This window comes from Stegodyphus dumicola, chromosome 9 (assembly GCF_044657685.1).
Source record: "Stegodyphus dumicola isolate Sdum_Otavi_A_Nest chromosome 9, ASM4465768v1".
Taxonomy (NCBI): Eukaryota; Metazoa; Arthropoda; class Arachnida; order Araneae; family Eresidae; genus Stegodyphus; species Stegodyphus dumicola.
In genome coordinates this window covers 72,927,305-72,942,480 of record NC_140776.1, presented here as the reverse complement: position 1 = coordinate 72,942,480, position 15,176 = coordinate 72,927,305, and the positions used below count along the sequence as shown (strand labels likewise).

The 15,176-nt window shown below is 33.5% G+C and overlaps 1 protein-coding gene across 12 annotated transcripts in view; it reads left to right on the top strand.

Moving 5' to 3' along the window:
• The window catches only part of LOC118185753 (uncharacterized), a 555,072-nt gene that overhangs the window by 368,491 nt on the left and 171,405 nt on the right, over window positions 1-15,176 (top strand). Inside the window, exon 6 of one of the 12 annotated variants that reach the window (XM_085823618.1) lies at window positions 11,719-11,872. The exons of the other annotated variants lie outside the window; for them this stretch is intronic. Coding sequence (XP_085679744.1) covers window positions 11,719-11,738 — 20 coding nt within the window. The 3' untranslated portion in view covers window positions 11,739-11,872. Of the gene's footprint in view, window positions 1-11,718; window positions 11,873-15,176 lie in introns of those variants that run through there. 12 annotated transcript variants of the gene reach the window in all.

The window sequence follows — 15,176 nt, the reverse complement described above, 5'->3', positions numbered from 1 at the left end:
TCAGAAGCCTGCTCGGTGGTGATAAATAAATAAATAAATAAACTAGGCCAGAACAGCCAGTGCTACTTCCGTTGTATTATATCGAGTACATAACAAATGTGCACCTGACGAGCAAATGGTAGGAGCGATGATCCTTCGTTTCATATCTGTCCAAAGTCAAAATGAATAAACATAGAAAGAGCCAGTCACTGATACAGCTCTTAATCGGTCATGGGTATTTTTCAGCTATCTGAAGCGATTTGGAATGAAAACCTGAGATCAGTGCCAATATCGAGAGAGAAGCCAGCACAATTCCTTGTGCGTTTTTTTGCACCAATACAAGTGAGGAGCATATTGCAAAACTTAAATCTTCGAACTGAACAGCGGAGGCGGGAAACACAAAGTCTAGTTTTTATGTTCCCTCAAAACTGTTCCATATTTTAAATTACTGTGCTATCGTAAGCGATTGCTTTCCTCAAACAACAGCTTTCCTTTCATCCCAGAGATCGACTAATGAGTCAAAAATGTACATAATCATATACCATTTCGTATATTTTGTTCTATTACAATATGCACCACATACCGTTATTAAAAACTGTTATTCTACATCATAATTTGTTATTCATGTTTAAATAATCTAAATTTGTATATAACATTTACACATGTGTATATGTGTACTGTCTATACTTCTAATGCTTATGCAATGTTCTTTTAGTGTATATAGTATTTTCTCCCTCCTTTTTGCATGCCTTCGTGGTGTAACAGTAGCACACTCGGTGCGTATTCGAGAAGTCCAGGTTCGTGAGCCGGGGAAGGCATTACACATTTTTTAACCTTTCCTGCTTCCAAAAAAACTTAATGTCTCTACAGTGGCGCCCGAACTAAAAGGTGGTGGATGATTCTTCACCACCAGGATTTGGCGATTGGGTCCCGTAATCCCTAGTAGTCCTTTAAAAGAGGGGAGTGTATAAGGTATTTTCTTCCTCTTTTCTGCATGCCTTCGTATTGCAACGGTAGTACACTCGGCGCGTATTCGAGAGGTCCAAGTTCGAGTACGGCAATGCATTTGCTCATTTTTCATGTCTCCTACTTCAAAACAACCTAATGACTCTCAAAATGTTTGAATGCAACTTGTGCAAGGTATAGAATACTTTCGGCATGTTGAGTGCCAGGGCAAGTACCTACTTCTGTAGCGTTCTGATCAATTTTGTTCATCAGTTTGTGTATACATGCTTGTAAGCACACGCATTGCTAATATTAAGTTAATACGTGGGAAAATAATTTGTGCGAGCATCTTCGAATATGCAAGTCAAAGTTTTGTTTCGAATCGCAAGGTTTATTTTAAATTTTTCACGTACGTGTCTTTAAACATATTTTATATAAGCCTTTCTATAATAGAAGAATGTCCAATTGACGTAAAATATCACCTTTTAATTATGCTTTTATTCTACCAATTAAGTTTGAATTGAATGTTTCATTTGGATGTATTTCTCTGCATATATATGTGTTATATTGAGACATCTTTTCAAAATGTACTTACATTACATATAATGATGAGTTTTCTTTTCTAAAATTTAGATAGTGTCGTCCATTTTAGTGATTCTGCCATAAAACTTTTTGAAACGAATGATTAAAAACAATCAAACGAAAAATTTCCTTTAAATAAAGAATTAAATTTTTCTTCAAACTTGTAGTATGATTTAAATTCCCTCTCGAGTAATTTTAAGTTTTGTATTTTTTTACATTTGATTGTGTAGCATAAAATCGAAAAAGTTTTGTTTTACTGATAAAGGATTTTTAACAGATCATAGATGTAGTTATATACAAGTTTGACAGATTGAGATGTAGTAACGCGTAGTACGCAAATATCTGTAATCTGACGCCATTTTCAGCTCACGTACGTTTTACGCCAAAATACGCGGGTCATTAAAATAATGAGCTAAATATTTCAGTTATTTCTTTGGACACAATATTACTTATAGACTGCTGCATTCTGCTCAGTCACTCTATGTACTTTTTTATCTCTTTTTAGCAATAGTTAATGAATATTAATCTCAATAACAAATTGTTATACAATACCCTTATTTATGAATTATTTCTTGTTCGTATAATTTTTAATATTATAGATTAATATTTTTACAAATTTATATCTGTAATGAATGTATCCTAAGTTGCTTGTTAATGGTAATAATAAAAAACAATATAAAACATGACCCACAAAAATTAAAAATGTAATATAATTTACAAAAACCTCCTTTTTGTATGCAGATTCACACTTGAAACAATTAGTTACAACAGGTGCTTAAGAATTAGTCCCTCAGAAATAAAAAATATTTTCTATTTTGTCGATACAGGGCCCATAAAGGAAAAATGGTTAGTGAATCTGACTGTTATACCCAAGCCCTCGGGTTTGAATCCCGGAGAAGATATGGATGAAATTTGTCCACCCCTTCGTAGGAATCAACAGTGGTGCACCTATGAGAGGCCTCCATAATAAAGAGAACAATCGCTTCCGGGCTTAGTAGTGGCCACCGCCTGTAAACGGCTAAAGACCGCCAATGGGTAAATAAAATGTCAAGACAAAACCCCGCGAACTTAAAACAACAGACACTTTAAATAGTCTACATCGAACTGTCTAAAAGGAAATCCTTTGAAGATATAAATACTAAAAGAAACACCTTTACCATCAGTGGATGATATTGCGGCAATACACTATGATCATCAATCATCAGCGTGTGTACGTTATTCTTTTCTGTATGGCTAAATATTTCCGAAAATTCTAGGAATGGTCAGTGAATGGTTAACGTTACAAAAGATTAAGATTTGGATTACTTTATATTATGGGAAAGATTCCAAGGGCTATCTGTTTAAGAATAAAAATGTGTTCATGAAGGAATTTCTAAAAGGAAATAGCTCATAATCACGTCGCGTATGAGAAAACAGTAAAACAGCCAATCGGCAACCCCCGTGAAGGATCGACAGCCCGTAGAGGATTTAGATTTGCTTCTAATGATTTCGATTATGCCAAAACACGCAAAATTTATGTATTTAAGTATATGGCTATGTATAAGGAAAAGGATGGCTTCGCGGAGGCTTTCTAAGGGAAACTGGCGTGTATCTATGTTACACATAGGAAAAATATGATAACGCCTATGCACCCACTCCGTCTGCCAGGATTCGAATTAGGGAAAAAACTACTAGTGTTCAACGATATTGCCGCTCAACCACTAGAGAATCTCTCGGCCTCTGAAGCCTGATATCTTCGTGATGTATGAAACTATTGTTGTTTGCCTCATGTAAATGCAAATATGAGAATTTTTGCCTTAGAAAATTTTCCAAGGAGACATACCTTCCTCTAAGTACATATTCCTCACATAATATACCGTGTTTAATTAATGAAATTGTTTCCCATGAACTAAACTAACATTAAAATGGTATTCATACGAAAAGTTTTCAGCTTTTTTAAATATAACAGTAATTACTCATAGTCAATAGAATAAGTCTGCTGACAGCTGTGCTTATTTAGAAATCTTGATTTTGAATAAAATTTGACTATTCTGGAAAGCTTCAACGTACTTGGCGTTATTAAACAATCGATAAATTGCCAAAATTTGGTAACCCTACTTCGGAAATCCTTCCACAAACATATCACAGCGCCGTTTGGGTAAAAGGGATGGGGTGAGGAGAACGCGTGGAAGAGTACAGAGAGATTTAGCTGCGAGACGGAAGCTGCGAGTAACGTTTTGTTTGCGCTACGTGTCGCTCTTAATGGTCTCATTAAAAAAGGACCCAGCTAATGACAGGGATGGAGGAGACTTCTGAAAAAAATTTTTTGGCTTATTTATTTTTGTAAACTTTTTCTCTCTCGTGTTGTCTACGCTTTCCAACGAAAGACGAATGGGGGAAAGGGAAGGAAATGAGCAATTTTTCTTTTTTTTTACCCCCCTCTTCTTCATTGTTTATTTTTTCTCCTTCGAAGTGTTGGTTTTCTCAGCTCCGAAATTGGAGCACAAATGAAGAAGAAAGAATCTTTTTTTGTGTGCATTCTCGCGAACTTTGGATTGTTTTGAGGATCAGTGGCACAAGTGAGAGCTTAAATAAAAATTTGCGATTCAATTTACAAATATTGCTCAGATTAATGCATTAGAACTGTTAAAATATCCCTGATTTATCTTTTTGTAGCTAGAGAGACGTCATTTAAGTTGGGACTTATTTTGTTATTTTTTAATGTTTTAGTATGAAGTAATGAATAGTTAGAAACCTTGTGTGACAATAAGCTTCATAGATAAAAGGAAAATAGTATATATTTAAAACCTGTATCATAAATTAAACCCTCTTAAAAAATTTAAGCCATATTTTTCTGTGGGCTCAAAATATGTAAAACGTATGTTTGATTGTAGCTTAATAAAAAAAGCTATTTAAACTATACCATTTGTTAATAAGCAATGCTTAGAATTCAAACTTGACGCTTCCATTTTCTAAAGCAAAATACTTTGCTAGCTTAAGAACATGAACAAAATTCTGACATATTTTTGTTTAAAACAGATCTGACCTATTATTACTTTCTTTCTCAAGAATATAGTTTTCAAATAAATTGCATAAAATTGTTTCCGTTGTGCTCGTTTTCATGCTTCAATAAATGACATAAGAGGCAAATAAAAAGTAATCCGATATCAGATAAAAATAGCAGAAACTGATAATGTTAAGCAATATTTTAAATGAATTAATATTGACATTTACATTTTAATACTTTGATAATATCTGCCAATTAACAGTGCGCAAACAAATAATTTTGAGTGTTAGTCGTAAAATTCTCAAAATAACAGTAATTGCTAAAGCTTCCTGTAAATCAATCACTGGAAAAATTTTAAATTTTATGAAACTAAAATTAAAAAAATGACATCTATTAGATGCTACATAATAAATATTTTATTCTTTTCTACGTGAAAATATTAGTTGAACAAATAAATAGGCACAGGTTATTACTTAATGAAATAGGCACAGGTTATTACTAAACTTTTGTGACTCACTCTCAGTATTAATTTCCCAAATAGGGAAGAAATATTAGTTAAAGAAAAGTTTAATGTAATTCTAAGTTGCATAGAGCTTATGATTAAGACTTTCAAGGTGAATGCTTAATTTTTATTAAAACTCATGTTTATGTACTTGTGCATTTAAGTTTTTGTCATTTAATACACATTTAATATAGCGAAACGGAAAGAGTGAAAAAATCTAAAAATGATAATAATTTTTTGTTGTTACATAAACAGCCTCATGTATACTCCTTTCTCTTTTCTTAACTAGTTATGGACCCTATAATAAGAAAATCTCATCGTTTCCTAAAATTAAAATTATTTGAAATGATTATTGTCCAGAAATTCAGTGTTTTAATGCGTTAATTAGATACACTTTTTTTATTGTTCCGGTGTTTTTACTTGCATAACATTAGCTTTTCCTCAGTTGTTCACACACTACTCGACATTGAAAATGCAGCGCCAAAAAGGAGTGGCGAGAACGCGATGAAACTCAGCATAGAGTGAAAGACAGGAACGAATAATAAGTGATCTTTATTTATAAATGATATGCATAATAAAGAGCGAGAACAGCGTCAGTAGGACAACTCCTGTGGTGTCCTGAGGAATGGCTCTCCATTCCTTGTCAACTATTTGCCAGGAGAGAATAGATCTGTACACCTTGCAAAGCGCGTTGGCTGATGAGAGATGTATTTGCTGAGTCTTGTCCTGCTGATAAAAGGCATTGGGCACTCTCTGAAGGCATTGGAATGTCACCGACTGCAGCACATCAGCCACGTATCGTTGGGTTGTCATACTGCCCTGAGTACGAACTAGAGGTGACCTGGAATCGTGCGCTCCTGACCATGATTGTCGTTTTCGTGCTGTGCAGCCTTTCACTATTGCTGCTGGACTGAACCTGTATCCACATCGACGCCTCATTCGTACACGGCGACTATTATTGGAGAAACAGAAGCGTTACTCATCTGAGAACGCAACCCTGTCCATTGCTTCATCCACATTGCTCGAGCCCGGCACCATTGCAGACGTTGGCGTCTATAATCTGGGGTCAATAGAAGTCCTCTTAAGGAACCCCACGAGTGCAGCCCATTAGTTCGGAAACGGTTCTGGTCGATATGGGAAACTCCAGGGTGTCTTGAAAATGCTGCAGAATGGAGGTAGAACTGACACCCTTCAAAGTTGTTACATTTCCTTCTTCCATCCATCGTCGCCACAGCCGGTACACTGTGGATGCGTCCAGGTGTGTGTCAGCTGAAATTAGCCGTATGGACCAGCCTGTCCTTCTCCGTTCGATCACCATGCTCCTCGTAAAACCGTATGTCTGCTGGAACTGTCTCCGTTAACGACGGTCTGACATTCTCTGCTATTACTCGCGTCTTCTGAGACAAGAGAAAATTTTCTAAGATGATTTTCATAGCAGAAATAACGGCACGAAAACTGAACATTCTGCAAGTTCCTTCTTTTGTATCTCATCAACGTACGCTGCAGAGCTGCGCATTTCAAACAATCGAATAACTCGATGAAGTGCGTCTACCTTGAAATTTACATAATTTTCGGGCCTCTTCTTCTTGGTGTTGCATTTTTCAATATCGGGTATTGTAAACGATCATAAACTGAGTTTATAACTGAGATCTATTAGTTCTTCTTGGATTCTATAAATTTACTCTCAGTTTTTAAAATAATCGCAATTATACTTTCGTAGCCTAGAAAAATTATATTAATGCATTAATTCATATTTGATTAAAATGCTAATAACGTATCAGTCGGAAGTTTCACTGACGAAACAAGAGCTATTTATTAATTATTTCTTTCTGCAGTAAATTATTATATTATTTTGGTTAGAAAATCTTTAAGACGTAAAGAAATACATTATAAAGGTCCCGCCTATTTGAGTGTGTTATCAAAGCCTTAAAATTTAATATTTGTCACATTTGTTGCTTTATTTCACTAGTTTGTTGCTTATGCTTATTTTGTTTCCTTCTGTTTGGGCTGCTTTTGGGATCTCTCGGAACCGCGTCACGTTATTCTTCTATTGGTCTCCAATGTGTTTTACAAGATGCCCCCATAAAGTAACCAGACAATTCATTGTAAATAAGAAAAGTATTTACTGACCTTCAAATAAATTTATCTTCCTCAAAATAATTAAAGCTCCTTCCTAACTCTCCTTATCCTGCTTCTTAACGGGAAGAACTCCTCAGTGTAAAAATATTGATTAATTATTTGTTTTTCAGGGAAACATTCATGGCGAACAAGTCCTTTGTAATCAAAAAATGCGATCAATGATATCGATATCTTTTTTTTTTTTTTTTTTTTTTGTGTGTGTGTGTGTGTATGCATGGAAGAAGACGGTACTTTCCAGAGCGCCAATACGCACTTTGTCTTTTTGTTCCTGTGTACTGTTATAGATACCAGGTCTCATATCCTGTTGTGATAAACTTGAAGAAATTGTTCTCCTGTTTCGTACTAGTTAACAAAACTTCATAGCAAGATTTTCTGTCTTCCTTCTGCTGTTCGATCTATATCCGAGGCACATATCGTACACCAACCTCATTTTGAGATTTGCGATTAAACTTAACCTAAAGCTTTCTTTGCTTAACCCAAGCATGTCTGAAAGTTGCTGAGTTATTACACGTCCATCAGATTTCATCAAAGAACGAATTTTCTCCACATTTTCCTTATCAAGTTGAAGGCCGTCGTTCCGTTGGTTCATCTTCAGTGCTTTCGCTCCCTCACTTAAAATAATTGTATCTTTCTTGCTAACGACGCATAAACTGCTCGAATCATCTCTAACGTTCCAGGTTATAATGTTATTCCATATCATTTTTTTTCAGAGTGTCTCCTCAGACTCTGGACTTTTGATATGCGAAAGACAAAATAACCAGGTCAAACTGTCTTTAATAAGAGTTGAGATGTCACTCTTTCTAAAAATGCATTTATTCTTTCGTCTTTCTTATTTTATCGTGTGATCTTTTAACTTGTCCGGTTACTTTACGGGCGCACTTTCTACATACCTCGACTAAGGTATTTATGGGAAAGGAAAATCTCCTGGGGAAAGATCTTTCTAAAAACTAAGGTCTTTATAATAGTGAAAAAAATCGTCCACCTTCGTTACACTTTGCAGAGAAGCATTCAGCTGAATGATGTAAACTATTTATTCATTTTATGTAATCAGCCATTTTATGTTCATTTATCTATACTGTCATATCTCCCTTTCCTTCTTGCTGCCAGAAGGTAAATTTTAGCTCGCAAGTATTTAAATAAGGTAGGAAGAGACAGTATTTAAAGAGAAGTTTTAGACATTTTAGTCAGAGCGTATTCCGCCTGCTAAAGGATACGTTACTACTTGAAATTCTACGATAGAAGTCTATCTACTCGTTGCTTTTTATTCTTACCAATAGTGCTTTCACTCTGATATAAGTTTAAGCTAGTTGGCGCACTAATCACTTCTATGTAGTCTTGGGGCTGTATTGAGGGTTTAACTTAGTTTAATTTGAAATTCATTATTTTTGATTTATGCAGTAGTATATGAAGGTTGTTCAAGAAGTGACTTCTGTTCAACGGTAATTATTTCTTAAGAAAAGTGTCTTTTACGCACTTCTTACGTTTTTGTTGTTTATCTAGACATAGCGATAATTCTCTTAATTCTACACATAGAGTATTGACATAGTAGATGCCACGCAAAACAGTGAGATTCTAGACAGTAAAATGAAGAGAATAGGACGTGCTCACCTGATCACATCAGTTAGTCAAATCAAATAAAACAAGTCTCATTAGTAAGCAGAAATTAGCTATATCTGTTCACACTTCCCAATAGGGATTGCCTAATAAGAATACCTGTCCGGGAGAAGGAGATGATGATTCAATCTGCAGCTGGGATAAAAGTTTTGATTTGACACTTTATTCACTTTATTTTAAATGAAACTTTTACAATGTAATAGAACTGCCTTTCATCTTTGCGTTTGACTAGAGCATGTCTAGCTTCAAACAGAAGGCCCAGAATTCGAACAGGCACACTCGGTAAAATGTATTAGTCAAATCTAAATAATGCGAATCTCATGAGAAATAAGTGGAAATTACCGAGTTTTACTAAATGGATGGCTCACTTGGTAAGAACACTTTTCCATGCAGTGAAAGTGTTATGTTTGAACACTCGTCGAAGCTAAGCTCGTCGAACACTCGTCGAAATCACGATTTGTAAATTAGAATTAGTCGATTTGTAAATTAGAATAATATAATATAATATTATATATATATATATATATATATATCAATCGATGTATAGGGATATAGATAGATAAATAGATATCATAAAAAAACTATGAAAAATCAGACAATCATTTCGTTTTTGTCATTACATGGCTGATACGAATAGAAATTTCGCAGTTCAGCTTTAGAAATTTCAAAGGTACAAAAACCTTAAAATTACAATCTCACGACTTGTAATTTTTTTATTTTAAATTTAAGTTAAGCATAAAATTCTGTATGTAGAACATTTATGATTTAGTTAGCTCATAAGATTATAATCTAAATAAATTTAAAGATCCTAAAATCATTAAGAGTCGATTTGTAAATTTGAAGCACATCGAAGTTCATTGAAAATATTAATCTTATAATATCGGTCGATTTATTACCAATGAATTATGAAAGATTGGTTTGCATGTTATTTTAATTTAAATACCATAAAGCAGCGACGCATCAGCTTGAAACCTAAACGACTCTTAAGTACTGATTCCGAGATCTAACTAAACGAGGAAATACGACGAATTATTTAATAAAGTTAAAACCAGAGCAAAGATATATTTTATTTCTTTTTCCTTACTTAAACGTGATAGGTCCATATTAAATTTCTTTGAAAAGACAAAAAAACATGAATATTAAAACTTTATTTCTTGCTTAGTTATCAAACAGTTGGAATACGTATTTGCGGTGTGAAAAGTCGTATTGAAAATCTTTGCAGTGTCATTACCAGTGGGCTTAGAGTGTTTATCACACTTTATTTTGATATCGGAGAGAAGTTTTATGTGATAATAAACTGCACTAATTTTCAAAAAGAGTAAATGATGTTGATTCCTCGGAAAACTTAATAATCTAAGGAGAGAAGCGTGGAAGCTTATAAACTCAATTAGACTTTTGCTTTTCTAACTGATACGGGGTAATAAATTTTCATAATGACAGTGGAAATTACGGTTACGATATTAAAGATTGAAATACTTACTTACAAATATGCAAAAATAGAAGCAAAAAAGGAAATTTGAAAAGTATTTATTATTCAAGCTTAAACATTTTCAACAGTCTCTATTAATTAACTGTAATAGAAATAAATATTTCTTAATTTAAAATTAATTACTTTTTTCACTAATAAAATACAATTCATGCATTTTAAATGTGTTCTTACCAATTAGTTTCTTAACAGCAAAGAAATAGCCAAACATGTAATCGTCTTTACAGAAACTTATCAGCCGCCCTTATCAGTATGTTGAGCCCACGAGACACTAGTATTTCCGAGTTTCGAATCCTACGAATGAACTGCCTGCTTGGGCCTTTTCGTTGTATTCCCCATGTGTAAGGAGTATACAAGCAGGTTTCCTTTAAAAAAATCTTCCACGAAGGCATCCCTTCATTCAGGCAGATAGCCCTCGAGTGCTTTGACATAATCAAATACTAAAACAAGCCAAACCCTCGATATGTTTGTTAACGGTGCCAATTTACCATATTGTTGGACCTGGGCTCGATTTCCGGAGAGGGATGTTTCTTTTAAATATGTAATGCCTAAGCGACATGGGGACATTTCTAATACCTCAAACCCAAAGTCCATCGGGAGAATGATAGTAAAGGAAATGGTGTAGAAGATCTTTAAATTCTTCTTTGAGCAGATCGCCATTCAATACTAAAGAAGCTGAGTAACTGTCGCTGATAACATACCCAAGGTCTTGGCTACTGACGCTTCTTATATAGCGCTTTCTTTCTCTTTGTCATGATAAATATGTGGACCTGATTTAGATTATGTTCAAGTTAGGACGATTAGCAACAAAAGAAATTTATCAAATGTAGGAAAATGTGCTTTTTATTGACGATATTTGGTGAAATAATTGGCAATATGCCATAGACGGAGCGAGAAAATTCTAGAACGTGTTTTTATAGGTTTTATTGGAAATATCCTCGAAGGTAGGTTAAAGCTATATATACCCTGCCTGTCCGGGGAGAAAGTAGTGTCCTCAATTCAGAGATTAGCTTGAGAGCGATCGACCGAGTCTGGAGCTGTAACTCCTTCGGGAGCTGCTTTGCCGTGAAGCTGTCTTCACCGTTATAGGCTGTGTTGCTGATTGTTTCAGTGTGTCTCTCGTAGTTTTTTGATGAGTATAAACATATCTTTGGAACTATTCTGTGTAATAGTGTTTAATGGCGAATTAATTGTGTTTTGATTGTTAATCAAGTATTATCATCAATTACTACAAATCAATTACTCCAAACTTGTAGAACGGAACAATATTTACTTCTTGCAAACTTTCTGTTAATAACAAAAGTAGTTACAAAAGATTTATTTTAGTTTTTCAATGAGTTACGAACGATGTTTCGAGCTCTCTTAAAAGTTTACTCTTCAAAATATATAAGGAAACGGAAACCTCATCTGAAATTTTTTATGATGTATTTTATTTATTCTTTAAACCAAGATTGATTTTTTTTTTTTTTTTTTTTTGTCTTTTAGATATTATAGGGGGCCGTTAAAGAAATATTATGTTCGAGTATCTGAGTACCATTAACGAATACCAACTATGAGACCAACATTGTTGAATGAGATCAGCAATACATCAATTATTACTTGTCTCGCTCAAGAGTATAATATTCCAAATAAATAAACGAATTTGGCTCGTATTTCCTTTTAATTTTAACTTTTTCAATGAATTGTGATTATTTTTGTAGTAAATTGGACTTCAGTAACTAATATCTGTGAAAGTATCCAATATTTATTAGCTGACTGATTAATTACTGATTACTTTACTATTTATTACGTAAAATTTCTTTATAGTTTTTTCATATATGTAATATATATTATTTTTCACTCGGAATTCATCAGCTACAAGCTTTAAGATAATTGATAAATCATTACGACGATGGTATTTTTATTTAATAAAAGGTAGCATTGTACAAAATAATAACAAATTCATACAATATGTAGCAAAATTATAAAATAATTCATGAGAAATTTATGCAAAATGTAAAATAATTAATACATTTTAATAACAGCGTTTATAAACACATAAACAATACTTTAGCCATCCGATTACGTTTTCGAAATTTTTGAACTTTTCAAATTTATCAAGTGTTGAAAACTCAGAATAACGATTTTATTTTCATTATCAGTGCTTTTATATCTTAAAATACTCAGACCATTTTTTTCTACCCCGAAGAATCTTCTCCGAATATAAAGCGTGGATAATCCGTATGAAAAGCTCTGACTTTGGATTGGATTGGATTATTTAATTATGGCAAAGCACACGAGGGCTATCTGCCTAAACGGAGGGATGCCTTCATGGAGGACTTTCTAAGGGAAACTGGCTCGTATACACGTTACACATGGGGAAAACCGAAAAGCTCTGGCATTATGCTTGAAACACTCTCAGTCTATATTGTAGATCTGTTGCCAATCATCTTTCGTCCCACCCAAAATTGATTATTTAACTCTAATTATATAAAACTAATTTTTGGCCTATAAAACTTTAGTATCTTTAAATGTATAACATTAATTTTGGCTACATATTTCTGTATGTTTCATAAGGGTTCAAGGATAATTTCTGACTGAATTATTATTTTAATTTGTGTACTATGGTAGGTAATATGCAGTGATAGTAACATCTTTTATTAATTAAAATTATGAAAGGAATGGATTAAAACTAAAGGTATTTTTAATTTATTAATTAAAAATTTTATTAGAAAGGTAAAAAAACGATTTAGATGTTTAAGAAGGGCTTTATGAAGCTCAAAATTTGTAATAGTTTTCTAAGCTGTCATCGAATGATTAAATTTGAAAAATAATGTAAAGCTATTATGCTTTGCCGAGTGGTAGCAGTCTGAGAATTGGCAATTTGAGAAGCCTATTGGAAGTTAATCTAATGATCTTTGAGTTTTAAGCGATAGCAATACTTGACGTATCACAGAAAAGATAAATGGAATGATAGCATAACGCAATGCAGCACTCCAAAAGTTTTAGTAACGCTACTAAAAGCATTCATTACATTAAAAATAGGATAGAAAGTTCTTAATTTGTGAATTTTTCACACAAATTCATATTGTTTTATTTAAAATCGATATAAAGGAAAGCGGGATGTTTTTAATGTCTTTTATTTGTTCGAAGTGTTTAAAACGTGCACGCAAAGAGACATTCCTTAAATTTAAGCTCATTTCAGGAGTAAGCTAGCTTATAATCTCCTATGCAAATGTCGACTAGTAACTGTGCATGCTAATGAGATCTAGGTTAATGAGATCTTGCATTTGTAGAGCTTCCGCGCGTAGTCCTTCTCCCATGACCTTGATATTTTAAAGGAAACTTAATCGCCGGTTGCTACTTGAAGAGGATTGTGGGATTTCACTATATCGCACCTTATCTATTCAGAGCATGAGAATGAATATTCAGCTTTCTTCACAACTAATATAGCTTAGTATGCAAACATGTTAATCACCGCCATCTCAGTAGTCCTCTTGCAAGTTCATTCTGTTGTAGATGTGGATTGATATACTTACACAGAATCTAAAAGTGCATCCGCTTGATTGAATATGAAGGAAGTGAGTGGTTATTTTCTCCGTGAACATATTTCGTGGTGTTTGAAATAATTTATCACTAGGGAATCCAAGCAACAACTGTTATTGATGGAGTAGCGAGCACAAAGAAATTAAAACTACATTTGTATTAAGCAGTTGCACATTATCATATAAGTTTATACGGTTTTTTTCATTCGATTCTTTGGTTGAGGAAAAACATTCTGTTAAATATTCTTTTAGACGTTTCATGACTGACAATTGAGGATCTGCTTGTTGGAAGACTGTCTAGAGGGACTGACGGAAGGACGACAGCACTATGAAGTTTCCAGTAAACATTCCTTTCCAAAATGATCTATTGATCGAAATTGGATTAGCGTTGGGAAAAGAAGTTATATCATCGCCATATTATCATATGACGATTAAGATCCATGATCAATGACGGATCGCCCGATCTTTTCACCTATGACCTTTCATGGGATTCTGTGATAAGACAAAGAAATTTTCTTAGTTTCGAGCCGAAATTTGAAACCATTGCTTCGAGCGACCAGGCTGTTCTGATTCCATTAGTTTTGGATTCGATGATCTAACCCTGACAACGAAACATGAATGATGTTAACGCCTTTATTGCATTATTTGAATGCCTACATCTTTAGCAATCTGTTTCATATAATTAGCCTAAAAACATATATTCAGGGGATATTTTATGAACTGATATGCACTTCCCTTAGCTACCTCGGTGACCCAGGTTTCTTGTTCAGAATTTCCCTACTCATTTAGTTGAATAGGTTTTCAATCGGATTTAAGTCCGAACTATTACCAGGCCATGGCAGATAGTGGGCATTAGAATCATTTACATGGTTTTTTACCTATGGACTTGTAAAATGGGCACAACGATAAGAATAGTAAACTAAATATGTAATGTAACTCATATACATTTTGATACATATCATGCTTACCGCTATAGCTTAGTAGGGAAAGCGGTAAGCATGATATGCATAAAAATCGCCGGAATTTAATATATAACTAAATTTAAATTAATAGAAAATGCGAATATCGTATTAATTTATGGAAAAGAATATTAAATGGAATTTGTAAAAAATTCAAAAGACTGCAAACGATTTCTGTACAAAACACATATGAGTAGAAAAACCTCAAAAATTAAATAATCCTATTGTAAATTAAAAATTGAAAATAAATCAAAACTAGAACAATTTCAGAAAACACCAAACCAAGCTGCAAAGCTTTAAAAAAGTCGTAATAATAAAATAAATAAAGCTAAAATAAGCTGAGAAAAGGGAAGCTCTAATAAATAATCGCTTCGAAAATTCAAGAAATGCCAAAATTATAAGCCAAAATTATTTAAATATATCAAAATATTTAAATTTAAAAACAAATGGATTTTACATT